General features: G+C 46.7%; 1 protein-coding gene across 10 annotated transcripts in view; it reads left to right on the forward strand.

Moving 5' to 3' along the window:
- The window catches only part of ADAMTS9 (ADAM metallopeptidase with thrombospondin type 1 motif 9), a 231,858-nt gene that overhangs the window by 156,447 nt on the left and 60,317 nt on the right, over positions 1-15,094 (forward strand). For all 10 annotated transcript variants that reach the window (XR_008615619.1, XM_055079382.1, XM_028478511.1 and 7 more), the window contains 4 exons: positions 21-115; positions 208-341; positions 2,688-2,779; positions 7,637-7,741. Coding sequence is in view for 9 of the 10 variants with exons in the window: in XM_055079382.1 (XP_054935357.1) it covers positions 21-115; positions 208-341; positions 2,688-2,779; positions 7,637-7,741 (426 nt within the window). In the remaining variant the exon portion in view is untranslated. The remainder of the gene's footprint in view (positions 1-20; positions 116-207; positions 342-2,687; positions 2,780-7,636; positions 7,742-15,094) is intronic.

Genomic DNA, 15,094 nt, shown 5'->3' on the forward strand with positions numbered 1-15,094 from the left:
ATTTCCGGTCTGTCTTTCAGGTCTTCTGTGCAGGGATGCACTCTGACCACCCCAAGGAGTACATGACACTGGTCCACGGTGACTCTGAGAATTTTTCTGAGGTTTACGGGCACAGGTAGGAGAGCTCAGGCTCAGAAGAGCCCGGATGCCTGGAGATCCCTGGAAACGCCTCCCCATCCTTACAGGGATGTTCTCTCTGTAATGCAGGTTGCACAACCCAACCGAATGTCCCTACAACGGGAGCCGACGTGATGATTGTCAGTGTCGGAAAGACTACACAGCGGCTGGGTTTTCCAGCTTCCAGAAGATCAGAATAGACCTGACCACCATGCAGATCATCAGTAAGTTCCATGGGACGTCCTGGGGGATGTGTCCATGGGTCTCTCCACTCAGACAGCAAAAACATCCTGCACAGGGGCTGGGCCGAGGCACGGAGGATGTGAAGAGGAACTTAGGGTCCAGTGATGACAATCGCAGTCTAAGCTGCCAGAGGGTGGGGTTGTGCACCTTTTGATCACTGCTGTCCCCGCAGTGCCTGGGAAGTGCTGAGCACAGGGGCAGTGCTCCATCAGATTTGTGACGAATGAGTGAATGGAGGAGATGGAGGCACGTGAAAGGGCGCCATCGCAGTGGGGGAGTCAGGGCAGCATCCCCCCAAATAGGACATTGAAATTGAGACCTTAAGGCCAAATGGGAGTGAGCCAGGTGGGCAAAGCTAGCATGATAGCAAAATTTTTTTTAAGATGTATTTATTATTTTTTTATTTTATATTTTTGGCTGCGTCTGGTCTTAGTAGCGGCACTCATGCTCTTCGTTGTGGCGCACGGGCTTCTTTCTAGTTGTGGCGTGCAGTTTTTCTCTTCTCTAGTTGTGGCGTACAGGCTCCAGGGCATGTGGGCTCTGTAGTTTGCAGCACATGGGCTCTAGTTGAGGCGTGTGAGCTCAGTAGTTGGGGTGTGCGGGCTTAACTGCCCCGCGGCATGTGGGATCTTAGTTCCCTGACCAGGGGTCGAACCTGTGTCCCCTGCATTGTAAGGCAGATTCTTTACCACTGGACCACCAGGGAAGTCCCGGTAGCAGAGCTTTCGAAGGGAGAAGAAGTTTTAAGGTAGCAGATGCAAACTCCAAAGCTATGATAGTCATGTCGCAACATTCACCCCACCCTGGGCTTCCAGCAGCAGTGTACATACGCACACACACACAAACATGCACACGGGCGTAAAACTAATTTTCTCTGATTGTCGATTTACAGAAGAAAAACGGAGGACAGAATCACCTTTTTTTAAACTAGCCTGAGCGTGGACTGATTTCATACTCCAGCCAACACTGCATTTTTGTTAAGGACATTAATCATAGGAGTGGTTAAAGACAGCTCACATATCCAAACACGTTCCCTTGAATAGAGGAAAAACAGAAATAATGAATAATTAATTTTTCTTCATTAACATGTTCCCATAACCTTGCCTTGCTTTCCTCTGCAGGTAGATTAAATCTGATTTGTACCAAGATATTTTTAATTGCCTTCAGCCAGACTGATGAGGGCTAAGGGCAGAATCTGCAGTTTCCCACTTAGATAGCACCCCGGCTAAGACCCAGGGCTTCTGCGTGCTGAAGCGGGCAGGGCTCCTGCCCTTGGAGGTTGGGGGACTCAGATTTCCCTCCCGCGAACCTGCAGAAAGATTAAGCCCTTCTCTTGCTATTCCTGAAAGACAAAGCAGAAAGGTTTAAAAAGCTGCCTCTGGGGCTTCCCTGGTGGCGCAGTGGTTGGGAGTCCGCCTGCCGATGCAGGGGACGCGGGTTCGTGCCCCGGTCCGGGAGGATCCCACGTGCCGCGGAGCGGCTGGGCCCGTGAGCCATGGCCGCTGGGCCTGCGCGTCCGGAGCCTGTGCTCCGCAACGGGAGAGGCCGCGACAGTGAGAGGCCCGCGTACCGCAAAAAAAAAAAAAAAGCTGCCTCTGGTCTCCAGTTCCCACCAGATTTTGTAGGATTCTCAATTTGCCACCTTCTGATCCGCCTTCCCCATTCTCAGAGCTGTTCTCAGGAGCTACAAGAGGGTTAAAAACGCGAGCACTGTTTTTATTGGCTTTTTCAAAAAACTTTTTTAAAAAGTTAGCCCCAAACTTAAGAAACTGCCATTAATACTTTCAAGATGTGAGTTCTAATTGCTCCCCATTTTGGTGATAATAGTGCCTGGGCCGCGGGAGGACAGATGAGCCTCGTGGAATAACTGCTAAGTAGCTGGAAATGCTTTGCTGGCTTATTCCCCGCCCCGTCCTGCAGTTCTGCAGCCTCAGAGGCTGCTTCTACAGGAGATTCACAGTCATCCAATTACACTACATATAAGCGAGGTGATTCACATATTTATTTATATAGGAATCAATTCCAAAGTCATCTTAAGCCCCCCTTTTGGCTTCCATACTGTGAGGAGACAGAAAGTGCTGGTAAAACCCAGAGAAGGAAGCTCTCGGACCCACACATATAGTGAGGGGAAAGCAAGTGTACATCTGGATCCGTTTGCTTACTAATCATACTTTGGATTGTTGTCTTTTTTCCTCTCCCATTTCCTCTTATGATTTCTCTAACTCTTCTTTCCTTCTGTCTCCTTGTTAATATCCTGTCCCTTCCCTTTCTCTTTCTCATACTCTCACCTCTCCGCTCCCTATAACCCTTCCTCCAAAACCCCACAGCCACTGACTTACAGTTTGCCAGGACACGCGAAGGACATCCCGTCCCTTTTGCCACCGCCGGGGACTGCTACAGCGCCGCCAAGTGCCCTCAGGTACGAGTCGGGAGCTCTCCACCCCCCACCCAGGGATTCACATCCCCCCACCCCCGTGACTGCATCTGGTGCTGCAGATGTAATTAGAACAGCACCTCTGGAAGGCACTTTGGCCACCTGTATCAAGGGCCTCACAGATGCTCACAGCCCCCAACCCAGTCACTCCGCTACTCAGAGTGTTTCCTAAGGAAATGATCACAGCCAGGGGCCAAACTTCCGCATTCAGCAAAATGCATCTGTGATCATGGTAAACATTTAGAAACCAATTAGATATCTCATGGCAAGGGTTTGGTTAAACACAGGACGATGTTAAAACAATGAATATTATGCAGTGACATGTGGGTAAATGTTTAATAACTGGCTCTCCAAAGGAAGGGGGGGGGGAAGCAATGCTTTGCAGCATTTGCCCATTTCTGTGGTGTAAATTTTCTCCCTGACTGGTTACAAGTCATCAATATGGTGTCACGAAGTGGAGGGTTTGGGGAGAGATGCACACAGTTGTCTCTCAAAAGCCAGTGCAAGTGGGTTCCAACACCCCGACTGTCAGCCATTAAAGATTCTGAATATTGCATGAGACAGAAAAACTGTCACTCCTGTTTCAGATGTGTAAATGCGCCACGTTCAGACCAAGAAGTGCAGAGTCATCTCCTGAATTCGCTTTCCCCCAGAGCAGCTGCACGGCAGTCTTACCCGTTCCACAGTTGCACACGTTTTTGCCTCTTTAGAGGTGTGGCAGGTTTGGACTTGCCTTTCGGAACAGGCTGTGATAATCCTCCTGGGCTCATTTTGCAAAGCAGGCATCAGTCTTTGCCAGAAGCTTCTGCAAGGAGAAGGTAGGACAGGCATAATGAATTAGGTGATCCTGGACAGGAGAAGGTGGCCCCAGTCTTTCCGCTGATTTACGTGAGGTCTTTACGAAGCTGTTGTCAGACTCTGTGACGAGAGTTTTCCGCGTCTCTGTGGGCCTTCACGGATTCTAGGAATTGGGACTGGGTGATGCTCAGGATCCCAGGCACTGTCTCCCCAGGGTGCATTTACACACAGCCACAGAGACCATCCAAAGACAAACACATCTGAATTTTCTTTTAACGATGTGTTTTCTCAGCCCCAAGCTTTAGAAAGTATTGCTAAACATTTTAGAGAAGTGAAAAGGAAGCACTCAGGGGAGAAGGAAAATAAACAAAGGACAGAATGTTAAAAGGGGCCTTTTCTCCATTACCCAGGAATTGAAAACTTTTGAAGTGCGGTTTCTTTAGAGCACTGGAGACTTCAAACACCCCATTCGTATGGGTTGCATTTAACAGCTTATAGATTGGCCAGTCCTGCCTTTTTCAAATGCCTCGGGATTTTTTGTTTCGATATGTGCATCTTTGGGGAAACTTAAGTAAATGAGAGGTAATTTGCATTCAGTTATTTTAATAACTCAGAGATAAATGAACCGATTGATTTGCTAAATCCTGACACTAAAGCAGTTGCTAAGTGAGAAAACCAAAGCCAGTGAGAGGTTAAGTTGTATTTTTTCCAGCCCATTCTTCAAACCATGTCGGATACTTCTAGAATTCACTTCCTCAGAAGTGTATTGAGCACCAACTATCTTGATGAAAGATGGGAGTTTTTCATATCACTTTTCCAGGGAAAAGTCTGTAGAAAGCATGACTATGCAAGCTATTTTGGAGCCCTGCTTGTCCTTTGGTCTATGACTGCAGAGAAATGAAAGCAGTAGTTGGGGTGTGCGGGCTTTTGACAATGTGCTGCTTCTTCTTCTTCCGCATCCATTGCTGTTGCTTTGGGGAGGTCCCCAAGAGCTGTCAACTCAAGATGCAGCCAGAATGTATTTTGTTATCCTGATCACAGTGGATGCAGCATTGTCATTACTGATGCTGGTGTTAACAGCACTTATGGAGTGTTTACTACACTTGAGACACTGTGCTCAGCATTGGTAAATCAGTGTAGCATTTAGTCATCCACAGCATCCTATGAGATTGCCCCCTTTTGACAGATGAGGAAACTGAGGTGTAGAGAGATCGAGTAACTTACCCAAACCCACACGTAGTGCTCAGTAGAGGCCGGATTTGATCCCAAGCGTGTCTGAGTTCAAATCCATGATGATAGACACGCCTGGCTGATCCTGTTTCCAGACAAGACTTTTGCAGCATTCACCCTTGTCCAACAGAGAACAAAACCTCCGTTTGTCAGAGGTATTATACATCTTTCGCTAACTTCTCTGGATCATCTAGTGTATGCATGTCTTAATTACCTTTACTCTTTTAAATCAGCAACAGGGATAGTAGCTAAAACTCTCATGCCCTTTAGACCCTGAAGATAAGGCCTTCAGGGGTAGACATATCCCAGACTGGAGCTAGAAAGGACAGTAGGTCTGACTCCTCTGGTGACACTCAACTTTTAGAGTGCTAATTATCAACTAGGACGCTGGCTGAAAATGCAAATCCCTGAACCTGAAAAGGCCAGGAAGAGAATAAGGACAAAAACTCTTGCTTATCACTCGCTCTGAAAGGGCAGATCTAGCTAGCGAGTAGTCTGCTCGGCTACGTGCTCAGACACTGGACACCCAGATCAGCCAGGGGCATCCTCAGGCTAGAAGCCTGGACCTTCTGAGGACTTTGACGTCAAAGCAGATCAAGTCTGCCTTGTGCGATGCATGCAGAACAGGCAGTCTTTGTGGGAAACAGGATAGGGAAGGAGAGACGAGGGCATCCTTGGCGACAACGAGGTCTGGGCAGTTGTGATTGGTGTGGACACCCTCCTCAGGGGAGGAATGAGAGTAAGATAAGAACATGTTAGCCCAGGTGGGCTAACGCAGCATGTAGAAGCCCGTGTCTGAGGAGGCTGGGCAAGGAGGCTGAGCCTTCGGTGTAGCCACGGTCATAGATACCTGCATACTGAAGCCACTCAACATAACAACCACTAACATCTGTGTAGTACTGTCATAAAACAAGTTCCAAAAATATTTTTAAAATTTCACCTACTCTCTGCCAGGTAATAAGCGAGGTATGTTATACCTTCTACTCTTATTCACCGATTATGTCTTATTAACCCAATTTACAGATGGGCTCAGGAGAGGTAAGCCACTTGCCTGAGGTCACACTAAAGGTAGAAGAGTCAGGATTCTAGGAAAATTTCATCCCCCAGACCACAGCACAATTGATGTTTTGGGCTGGATAATTCTCTGTTGTGGGAGATCATGCTGTGCATTGTAGGATATTTAGCAATATCTCTGGGCCTGTCTGCACCAGCTGCTAGTGGCGCGCGTGCGCGTGCACACACACACACACACACACAATAGCTGTGACGTGACAACCAGAAATGTCTCCAGAGACTGCCAGATTTCTCCTGGGAGCAAAGTTGTCCTCTGATAAGATCCACTGATTTAGACCAAACTAAATCCTCCCATCACCTCTGTGAATAGGAATCCTGTTTGTCCCCAGGGTACAGATGTGGAATTTAAGGCTCCTAAAGAGTTCATAAACTCTGTTTAGCAAGTATTTATGGAACCGACATGGAGAGGAAACCTCCAAGTTGCACCTGATCCCAGAAGTCTTCGTGGAAGAGCTAGGATGTAACGTTTAGTTAAGACTCTAAATATCAAGTGCCTGGTCACATGTTACAAACCATAACTGATATAAATAAAGCAATACCAAGTCCCTCCCCTCAATAAGCTTACTGTTATATTAGAGGGAGGAAACTAACACTTAAAAAACAATTAGAAAATGCGGGACTGGTATCAATATTTTTGAGTATCTGCTAGGTACCAGGCATTCACTCCACGGCTAATTTCATTTAGTCCCTCACTACACTACTCTGAAGGAGGCGCTCGTATTACCTTCCATTTTACAGATGGACAAACTGAGGTTCTTACAGGGTAATAATCTGTTCAGGTGAAAAAGCTGAATTTACGCTTAGGTCTGATGGGATGCGAGTCTCCACCCTGCTGCTCTCCTTGATTTATTAAAGACCGTTTTGACAAAAGAACCAGATGGTAAGGCTCAGAGAGGAAGCCTTCACCCACGTCTGCGGAGAAAGAACATTTTTAACTCCGAAACTGTTCATGGTGGAGTAGGAAACCTCAAGAATCTATTTTAGATGCCTTTGTGGAGTCATTTTTGCAAGAGAGAAAGACACAGAGACAAATGGAGAAGGCAAGAGAGATTCTCTGCTGCAGCGTCTCCTTGGAAATAAAAATGGAAACACCCGAGGCCACGTTTGGAAAGGAATCCCAGAGCGGGGCTGGGAGGTCTAGGTTCCCTGGGCCTGGTAGCGGTGGCGGGTCCCCTGCGGTCCAGAGCAGGCCGCGCGCGCCCTCTGCTGGCAGCTCCAGAGAACGCGCCTCTGCTTTGAAGTCCCGCCCTGCTGTGCTTAGGACGCGGCGTGCTCAGCGCCGCGGGGAGCTGAAGCCCAAGGAAGCTTTGGCAGCGAAATCTTGTTAGAAAAATTACACTGTGGCATTTTGTTCCTGAAGGAATCTGATAATTGTGAGCAACATCAGGATTGCTTAGTTAGGGACGCAGAATAGCGGTAGTTGAGAGCGAGGACTTTGAAGTCAGGAAAATGTGAGTTGGGTTCTCAGTGTCTCCTGGAGAAGTTAATCACCTGCGCCGGGCCTCGCTGTCCCCCTCTGTAAAGAAAATCCCCTTCTGAGAGCTCTTGCGAGGATGGATGAGATGATGCATGTAAAGTGCCTGGTTCACAACTCCCCTCTCCTCTCGCCCAAAAGAACTCTCAATCATTAGTAGCTATCATAATTAATTAATATCTTTCTCCAAGTTCCCTTTTATTGTGTGGCCTTTGCTCGGGACGTCACGTGGACTAAAAATCTTTTTCGTTGGCCATTTATTCCAGGGTCGTTTTAGCATCAACCTTTACGGAACCGGCCTGTCTCTAACTGAATCTGCCAGATGGATCTCCCAAGGGAATTATGCTGTCTCTGACATTAAGAAGTCGCCGGTAAGGTTACCAATGGGTTGGGGGCTGGGTTTCGTTTTCTCTTCCTTCCTACCTCCCTCTGAGGCGGTGGTGCTAAAAGTAAAGGGTGTGCTTTCCCACTTCCTCAAACCATTTTACGAAGTGTCAGCAAGAAAATTTAGGACATAAATCGAAGGTTGAAGCGTGTACGGGTGCGTGGAGCAGAGAGTCTTGCTTCCCTTCTGGTGAATTCTTCCTGGAGATGTGAACCTGTGAACGATTGGAGCAATTAGGAGGATGCCTAACCGGGAAGCTGAATGTAGCCAGCAGCCTCTAAGGGAGTGCGTGGCTCAAGACACCTTGCGATTAATTAGCCAACATGCAATTCACCTATGTGAGCTTAGGGAAAGTAATGTCAGTCTATTTCAGAAGAATTGAAATACAAACAGGGCTGGAAGAAGGGGTGATTCACGAGGAGGGTTTCTGGAGAATTAAGAGAATCACAGGCTCTCCAAGTCAGCTTTTTCAGGCTCTGAAATTTTGCTGCTCAAGGTGGGATCGATCTGCCCCAGATCCACCCGCATTGCCTGGGAGCTTGTTGACAATGCAGAGTTTCTGGGGCCCCAGAGCTTCTGAGCAGGGCCTGCAGCTGAACAAGGCCCCAGATGGTTCCTGAGCACAGCACGGCTTGCGGCGCTCTGATCTGCGTACTGTTTCTCAGCGTGGGTGTATCTTAGAATCACTTGGGAAGGTTTAAAATGTGTGTGCCCAGGCCCTACCCAGATTCACTGAAGGGGAATCTCTGGGGAATTTGAAATTCCCCAGGTGACTCTAATGCATAAGCGGGGGCAGAAAGCACTGCCCTTTCCAGCCTAGAAGTTGCCATGATGTGGGCAGGAGCCTGACCCGCGGGCAAATGTGAAACTTATGGGGTGTGGCCTGTGGCCCCAGTCCTGACCTCTGCCTCCTGGTCTCAGGAAAGTGAGTAAGGGAGGAAAAAGAAAAGGACTGGAAAGTGTGGTGTTATTCCAAGGTGAGGTTGCCAGACAAAATATAGGATGCCCCATTAAATCTGAATTTCACATAAACAAGCAAGATTTTTTTTTTTTTTTTTTACTGTAATCATGTCTGAAACATTGCATGGGACATACTTATTCTAAAAAAACAGTACGTGTTGTTTATCTGAAATTCACATGTGACTGGGTGTCTGGTATTTTTATTTGCTAAACCCTGTAAAAATCGGAACATAAGGAAACAGCTCAATCAAGCTGCTTCCACCAAGGAAGGGAAGGAACATCAATTATGACGTCCGTCCAGGGAAAATCTCAGAGGTTCCTGATCCCTTTTTTTAGCTTCCAGTGTTAAATTTGTGTCTTTGGGGGGAAAAAAACAAACAAAAAAATCTCTCTCACTCCCTCTTTTCTCTATGTAAGCCAAGCAGCTCCTTCAAATCTGATTAACTAAATGACCATATCGATTGCTTATAAATTAATCATTAAATTTTTTTTCTTATACTGAAAGGGATAAAGAGAGCTGAGAAACAACACACCTGCTTTAGAATGTGTGCTTTACACTGTGTCCTGAAATTATGTTCTTCCCTGCTCCTACTATTTATTATGTTTCCGTGACTGAGAGAAACAAACAGAAAAATTAATTGACCAAAACGTGGTCAGACTTAAAGCATGATTATATAGAAAGCCATCTGTGTAAACTGTCATCTAAGTTTCAATTCTGTTTGTTGGTGTCATTACTGCAGTTTTCGTCCAGAACCTAACAATGTAATTATAGCCGGGAGCGCCACCTTGTGGAGACAAAGATTACTGCCTTGCCAAGATGGGCTGGCTGTTTCCCCAGCTTTTGGGGGATTACGCCTGTGCTGAAGGGAATTGGTTTCACAATTGCCGGTCGGCACTTTTTCTTTTTTTTTTTTTTTTTTTTCTAAATCTTGGTGTTCCATGACAGCTCAGAGAGCCCGAGCTCAAAATTAATCTCAAGGGTGTGTCGAGCACTCCTTATGAATCCCCAGGAGCCAGAACTGAGCAGTCTCTAGCTCCTAGCAGCCCCGAGAAATGATGCTTTGTGTGCCTGACCTGCTGCGCAGTCCAGAGAGCAGCATCCCCTAGGGATACTCCATGAAAATAGGCTCCCGCAGGCAAAGACACTTGGAAAAATTGTATATTTTATTTCCTTCTTGAAGAGTCGCAGTAAGCATGTGTGTGTTGTAGGTTGGAATAAAGTGTACAGGAGGGAAACCTGTGTGGTTTTATTCAAGCCAGCATTTCCCTAAATCATTCGTTCTCAAACTTAGGCCAGGACTTGCTAAAACACAGCCAGCCTGGGGAGGGGCCTGAAGTGTACACTTCTGACAATTTCCCAGGTGATGCTGATACCCTGGTCTGGGATCACATTTTAGGAATCACTGACGTAAGTTAAACCAACCCCAGAGCCTTCTTTTCAAAGTTATACCTTTTAATTTCCCTGGATTACCAGTGGTCCATGGGACACACTTTGGAAAACTGCGTAATGTCCTGCTCCCACCATGACTTAGCACCACCTTGCTTCTGAGGGACCGAGGCTGGTCTCCTCTACGGCCCGCAGATCCTGGCCAGTCCTAATCTCTTCTCCAAATAGCCCTGCTTTGGGCTTCCCTGGTGGCACAGTGGTTGAGAGTCCGCCTGCCGATGCAGGGGAGACGGGTTCGTGCCCCGGTCCGGGAAGATCCCACATGCCGCGGAGGGGCTGGGCCCGTGAGCCACGGCCGCTGAGCCTGCGCGTCCGGAGCCTGTGCTCCGCAACGGGAGAGGCCACAGCAGTGAGAGGCCCGCGTACTGCAAAAAACAAAAACAAACAAATAACCCTGCTTCGATTCACCCCTCACATCATCACTCTCACTTTCCTTCACTTTTCTGCTGGGAGCTACAGAGAGAAAAACACAGTGAAACCCTCCCTTTTCCAAACCCGCTTGGCGATAAAATGTTTTCCCCAAGCGAAACTAAAGGAAAACTCCAGTCATTAAGGGTAAAACGGAATTACCAGAATCATGTGAAGGGCAGGAACATGGTCTCACCAGCAGGAACAAACCTGGTAAAAACAAGTCTCAGTGTCAAGGTTCATTCTTGGCTGCCTGTGTGTAGTGGGAAGAATTGTTTGTTTGTTTTTTTTAACTCATAAGAATAATGATTTTTGTTATTGAAATAGCCCGTATGTATTGGGCAATTTATATGCATTCAATCCCATTCCTCCAGCTTTCTCATCAGATTCTTGGGAGGGTACTGAAATCAAAGCCTACAGAGGCTGCAGAGTATAGAGGTTAAGCCCCCAGACCCTTAAGTCAGATTGCTGGACGTGCTGTTACTAGCCTTGCCATCTTGGGCACGTTATTTAACTTCTCAGGGGTCTCAGTTTCTTCACGCATAAAATGGGGATCCTGGTGGTCCTTACCCAGTTGGGTTCTTGCAGGGCATAAATGAAATAGGGAGATCAAGCTGTTTGCGTGTCACTGGGCAGACAGCAGGGGCACAGTAAATATTAGCTGTTAATGTTACAACATTTTCATAGGCCTGAGGCTTGCCGTAAGGCTGCAGAATTGGTCACGGTGATGAAGGAAGCAGGCTTGCTAGCAATGGAAGGACAGGGGACTGCAGCCTGAGCGGAGGCTAAGCCTGGACCTGGCTGGCGCCCACTGCACCGCATGGATTTTGTCCATGTGGGCCCTACCCCAGCCTGGGAGTAAGGCATGTGGGACGCCCCCTGGACCCAGGGATGGACCTCTAGACAGACGCTTCAGCTGTACCGGCTTGGCTTAGGGATGCCAAGTTTCTACTCTGCTTGTGTGTGAGGGGCAGCCAGACAGAAAGGGGGGCTTGGCCCGCTTGTGAGACTGGAGAGAAAAGCTTGGCGTTCTGAGCTCCTTTGCCAGCGGTAGTCTGTGCATCCTGAACTCTTGAATGTGCTCAGGATGTGAAAGGGTCCTCAGCCCCCATCCGGACGATTCCCCCACCCCACCCCCAGAAAGATGCCCCTTCTCCGAGCTGTTGTCTGGCCTTCTGTCCGGGAGGAGGTTCTGGAATGACCTTCAGAGCCAGGCACAGTGAAGGGGGGAGGTTCATTTAGGCAGGATGGGAGAGGTGCCCTCAGGTCTCTGTGCTGCTTCATGTACCTGGGGGATGGGGAGGGTCCACAGGGAACTGGGGGCCTGTGTTTCTGAGCTACCTGGCCTTGGGGCCCAACGGTCATTCCTTATTCTAGGGGAAGAGCTGTAAATGGAAGAATTGCTTTGAAATTAAAAATTAATGAAAGTTGCATTACCATGGGGGAGATGGACTCGGTTCCTGTCTTTTAATCTTTTAGTTCATTTGCAACCGGTGGAGTTAAGGTCACGTGATAAATACCCGTGTGTGTGCACGCACATAGCAAGCATAGTATCAGTCCTCGTATATCTACCATAAGCTGCCTCCTAACCCACAATTCATTTGTGAAAATCCAATTATCCACCAAGTATGAAAATCATAGTACAGACAAGTAGAGTGAAACTACCTTTTATATACGTATACATTTTATTCTGTACGAACCCGTAGAAGTTAGGTGTTTATACATATATTCATACGTATAAGTGTGATTAGGACTATAGTCGGGGAAAAAAAAATACTGTGTTTTATGGGCAGTTTCATCCCTAGCATACTCCAAAGAAATGCAGATAAGCACATTTCAATCAAAGATCTGTTGGCTTTGCTAAATTACATGAGTCAACCTGCCTTGGTCATGTTGACTGCAAAAAGCAGAGAAATGAGTGAAAAGTATGAACTATAAACTATTCTTTTTTTTTTAAATAAATTTATTTATTTTATTTATTTATTTTTGGCCATGTTGGGTCTTTGTTGCTGCGCCTGGGCTTTTCTCTAGTTGCTGTGAGCGGGGGTTACTCTTTGTTGCAGTGCGCGGGCTTCTCACTGAGGTGGCTTCTCTTGTTGTGGAGCACGGACTCTAGGCATGCAGGCTTCAGTAGCTGTGGCACGTGGGCTCAGTAGCTGTGGTATGCGGGCTCAGTAGTTGTGGTGCACGGGCTTAGTTGCTTCACGGCTTGTGGGATCTTCCCCGGGCCAAGGCTCGAACCCATGTCCCCTGCATTGACAGGCAGATTCTTAACCACTGTGCCACCGGGGAAACCCTATAAACTGTTCTTAATGGAACAGAGGTCATTCATTTTAATTATATGTAATAGCTCAAACTCTACTAACAAAATATTTATTGAAAAGAGATTTTTAGAGGGCTTGCTTTAATGAAGAAGTAAAAATGATTTCCAATTAGTGTTTTATTGTATGGGAGCGGGTGCTTCAAAAGTGCTGGAAAACATACTGTTTTTTTCTGAAATAGGCACTGTTTCCATGACAGTCATGTTTATGCTATTCATTTTCTCAGTATATTTTTTTATTCTGTAATAGAAATATGGTTTAGCTCAGCCTTTACCTAAGTCAAATTGAGTCCTAGTTAATGCAATGACATGAACATTGCAGAGCTAGTATCAGCAATTTTGTAATTACTCAGACTGTCCCTCATCTCCATGAGAACAGGCTTTGATGGAAATCCACACATAAAAAACACCTTTATGACAATGATCGCTAATACTTATAGAGCACTACGTTAGGCCAGCTGCTATGCTGAGCACTTTGTATGCTTTCTTTCATTTGCAGCAAACCTATAAGGGGAGACTCATATTACCCCCATATTACAGATGCACCAGGAAACTGAGGTTTAAAGAGGTTATTAAAGACATGATACAAGCCTGAGGCAATCTGATCTCTGCTAACAGGGCAGGGAGAGTTTGGGTAAAAAATAAGCTGTGATGGGACAAAAGACATTCCTACTATGTCTGCATCCTTAGGGCCACCAGACCTATACTTCAGCTTAGGGAATAAGTTCCTGGCTAGAAAACCAGTTGGTCTGGCATCAAATCTAGTTGGTCATGTCACACTAGCTCCAAAACTAACATGGGTCCCTAAAACCAAGACCAAGTAGGGTGATAGAAATCGATCTCCCAACTTAACCTCACTCATAATCAAAAACATGCAAATTTTTAAAAGAGTAGAACTATTTTTTCTGTTTGTTTTTTTTTTTTGCAAAATTGGAAAGTTTCTTCTTTTTCCTTTTCTTTTTCTTTTTTTTTGCAGTACGCGGGCCTCTCACCGCTGTGGCCTCTCCCGTTGCGGAGCACAGGCTCCGGACGCGCAGGCTCAGCGGCCACGGCTCACGGGCCCAGCCGCTCCGCGGCATGTGGGATCTTCCCGGACCGGGGCACGAACCCGGGTCCCCTGCATCGGCAGGCGGACTCTCAACCACTGCGCCACCAGGGAAGCCCCTTTGTCTTTTTTTTAAGTGAGAGTATCCATTGTTTTCAAGAGACTTTCATAGTTTGACCATATGAATCAAATACAGCCCAAAGATATCTTGAAATGCATGCACAAGTATGGTTCACACCAGCGTTAGTCCCAGTAGAGGAAAATGTAGAACACCTTAGATGCCAAACCTTGTTCAGCAGTGAGAGGTAGGGAGTGGCTCATATGACATGGTAATTTACAAACTGGGATATGGTGCCACAATGAAACAAGGAGCTTTTCACAGCATGGGGAAGCATGGAGGGGACTGATTAGCAGGGCCATCTGAATTGCAGTTCACCAAGAAGAGTGTACTTTGTTTAGCCTTCTTCTTTCACTCATTCACCAGATGTGTATTAAGACCGTCATTAGCCACACCCAGCTAGCTTCTGGAAACACTCGGATTTTAACAAGGCACTGGCCTTGCCATCATGGGGCTTACATTCTAGGGGGAAGACAGACATAAAGAGAGAACTACCCCATGTTATAGGGTGCTGTGCAGCAGGTAACTGCATCAGAAAGGTTTCTCAGGGGAAGTGGCCTCTGGGCTGGGTTCTGAAGAATTTACCGGGCAAAAGTTGGGTGGTCCAGTGCACACAGGGAGAGGGAAGAGAGTTCCAGTGAGAGGAGTGGCATGTGCAAAGGCCCTGTGCTATGAGAGGCATGTTAGAAGAACAACCCAAAGAAATGCGGAAGAGGGGGAGTAGAGAGAAAAGATGGGACAAGACAAATCCAGACAGGCAGGCGGGGTCAGCCCATACAAGGCTGGAGACCAGGGTTCAGCAAACTTTTTCTGTAAAGGACCAGCTAGTAAATATTTTAGACTTTGCCAGCCAAGAGGTAAAAATCATTGAGATTATATACGTATTTATATGACAAGAGCAAAAACAAATTCACATAAAAATTTTAGTGATTAAATTCAAAGTGTAATAATAATTGAGTATAAATTTTTGTTATCCAGATCTACCAAGGAAAAGAATGAAATATTGAGAGAGGACAACATTTTGCTTATTAATTAGTGTTC

The sequence above is a fragment of the Physeter macrocephalus genome, chromosome 18 (assembly GCF_002837175.3).
Source record: "Physeter macrocephalus isolate SW-GA chromosome 18, ASM283717v5, whole genome shotgun sequence".
Classification (NCBI taxonomy): Eukaryota; Metazoa; Chordata; class Mammalia; order Artiodactyla; family Physeteridae; genus Physeter; species Physeter macrocephalus.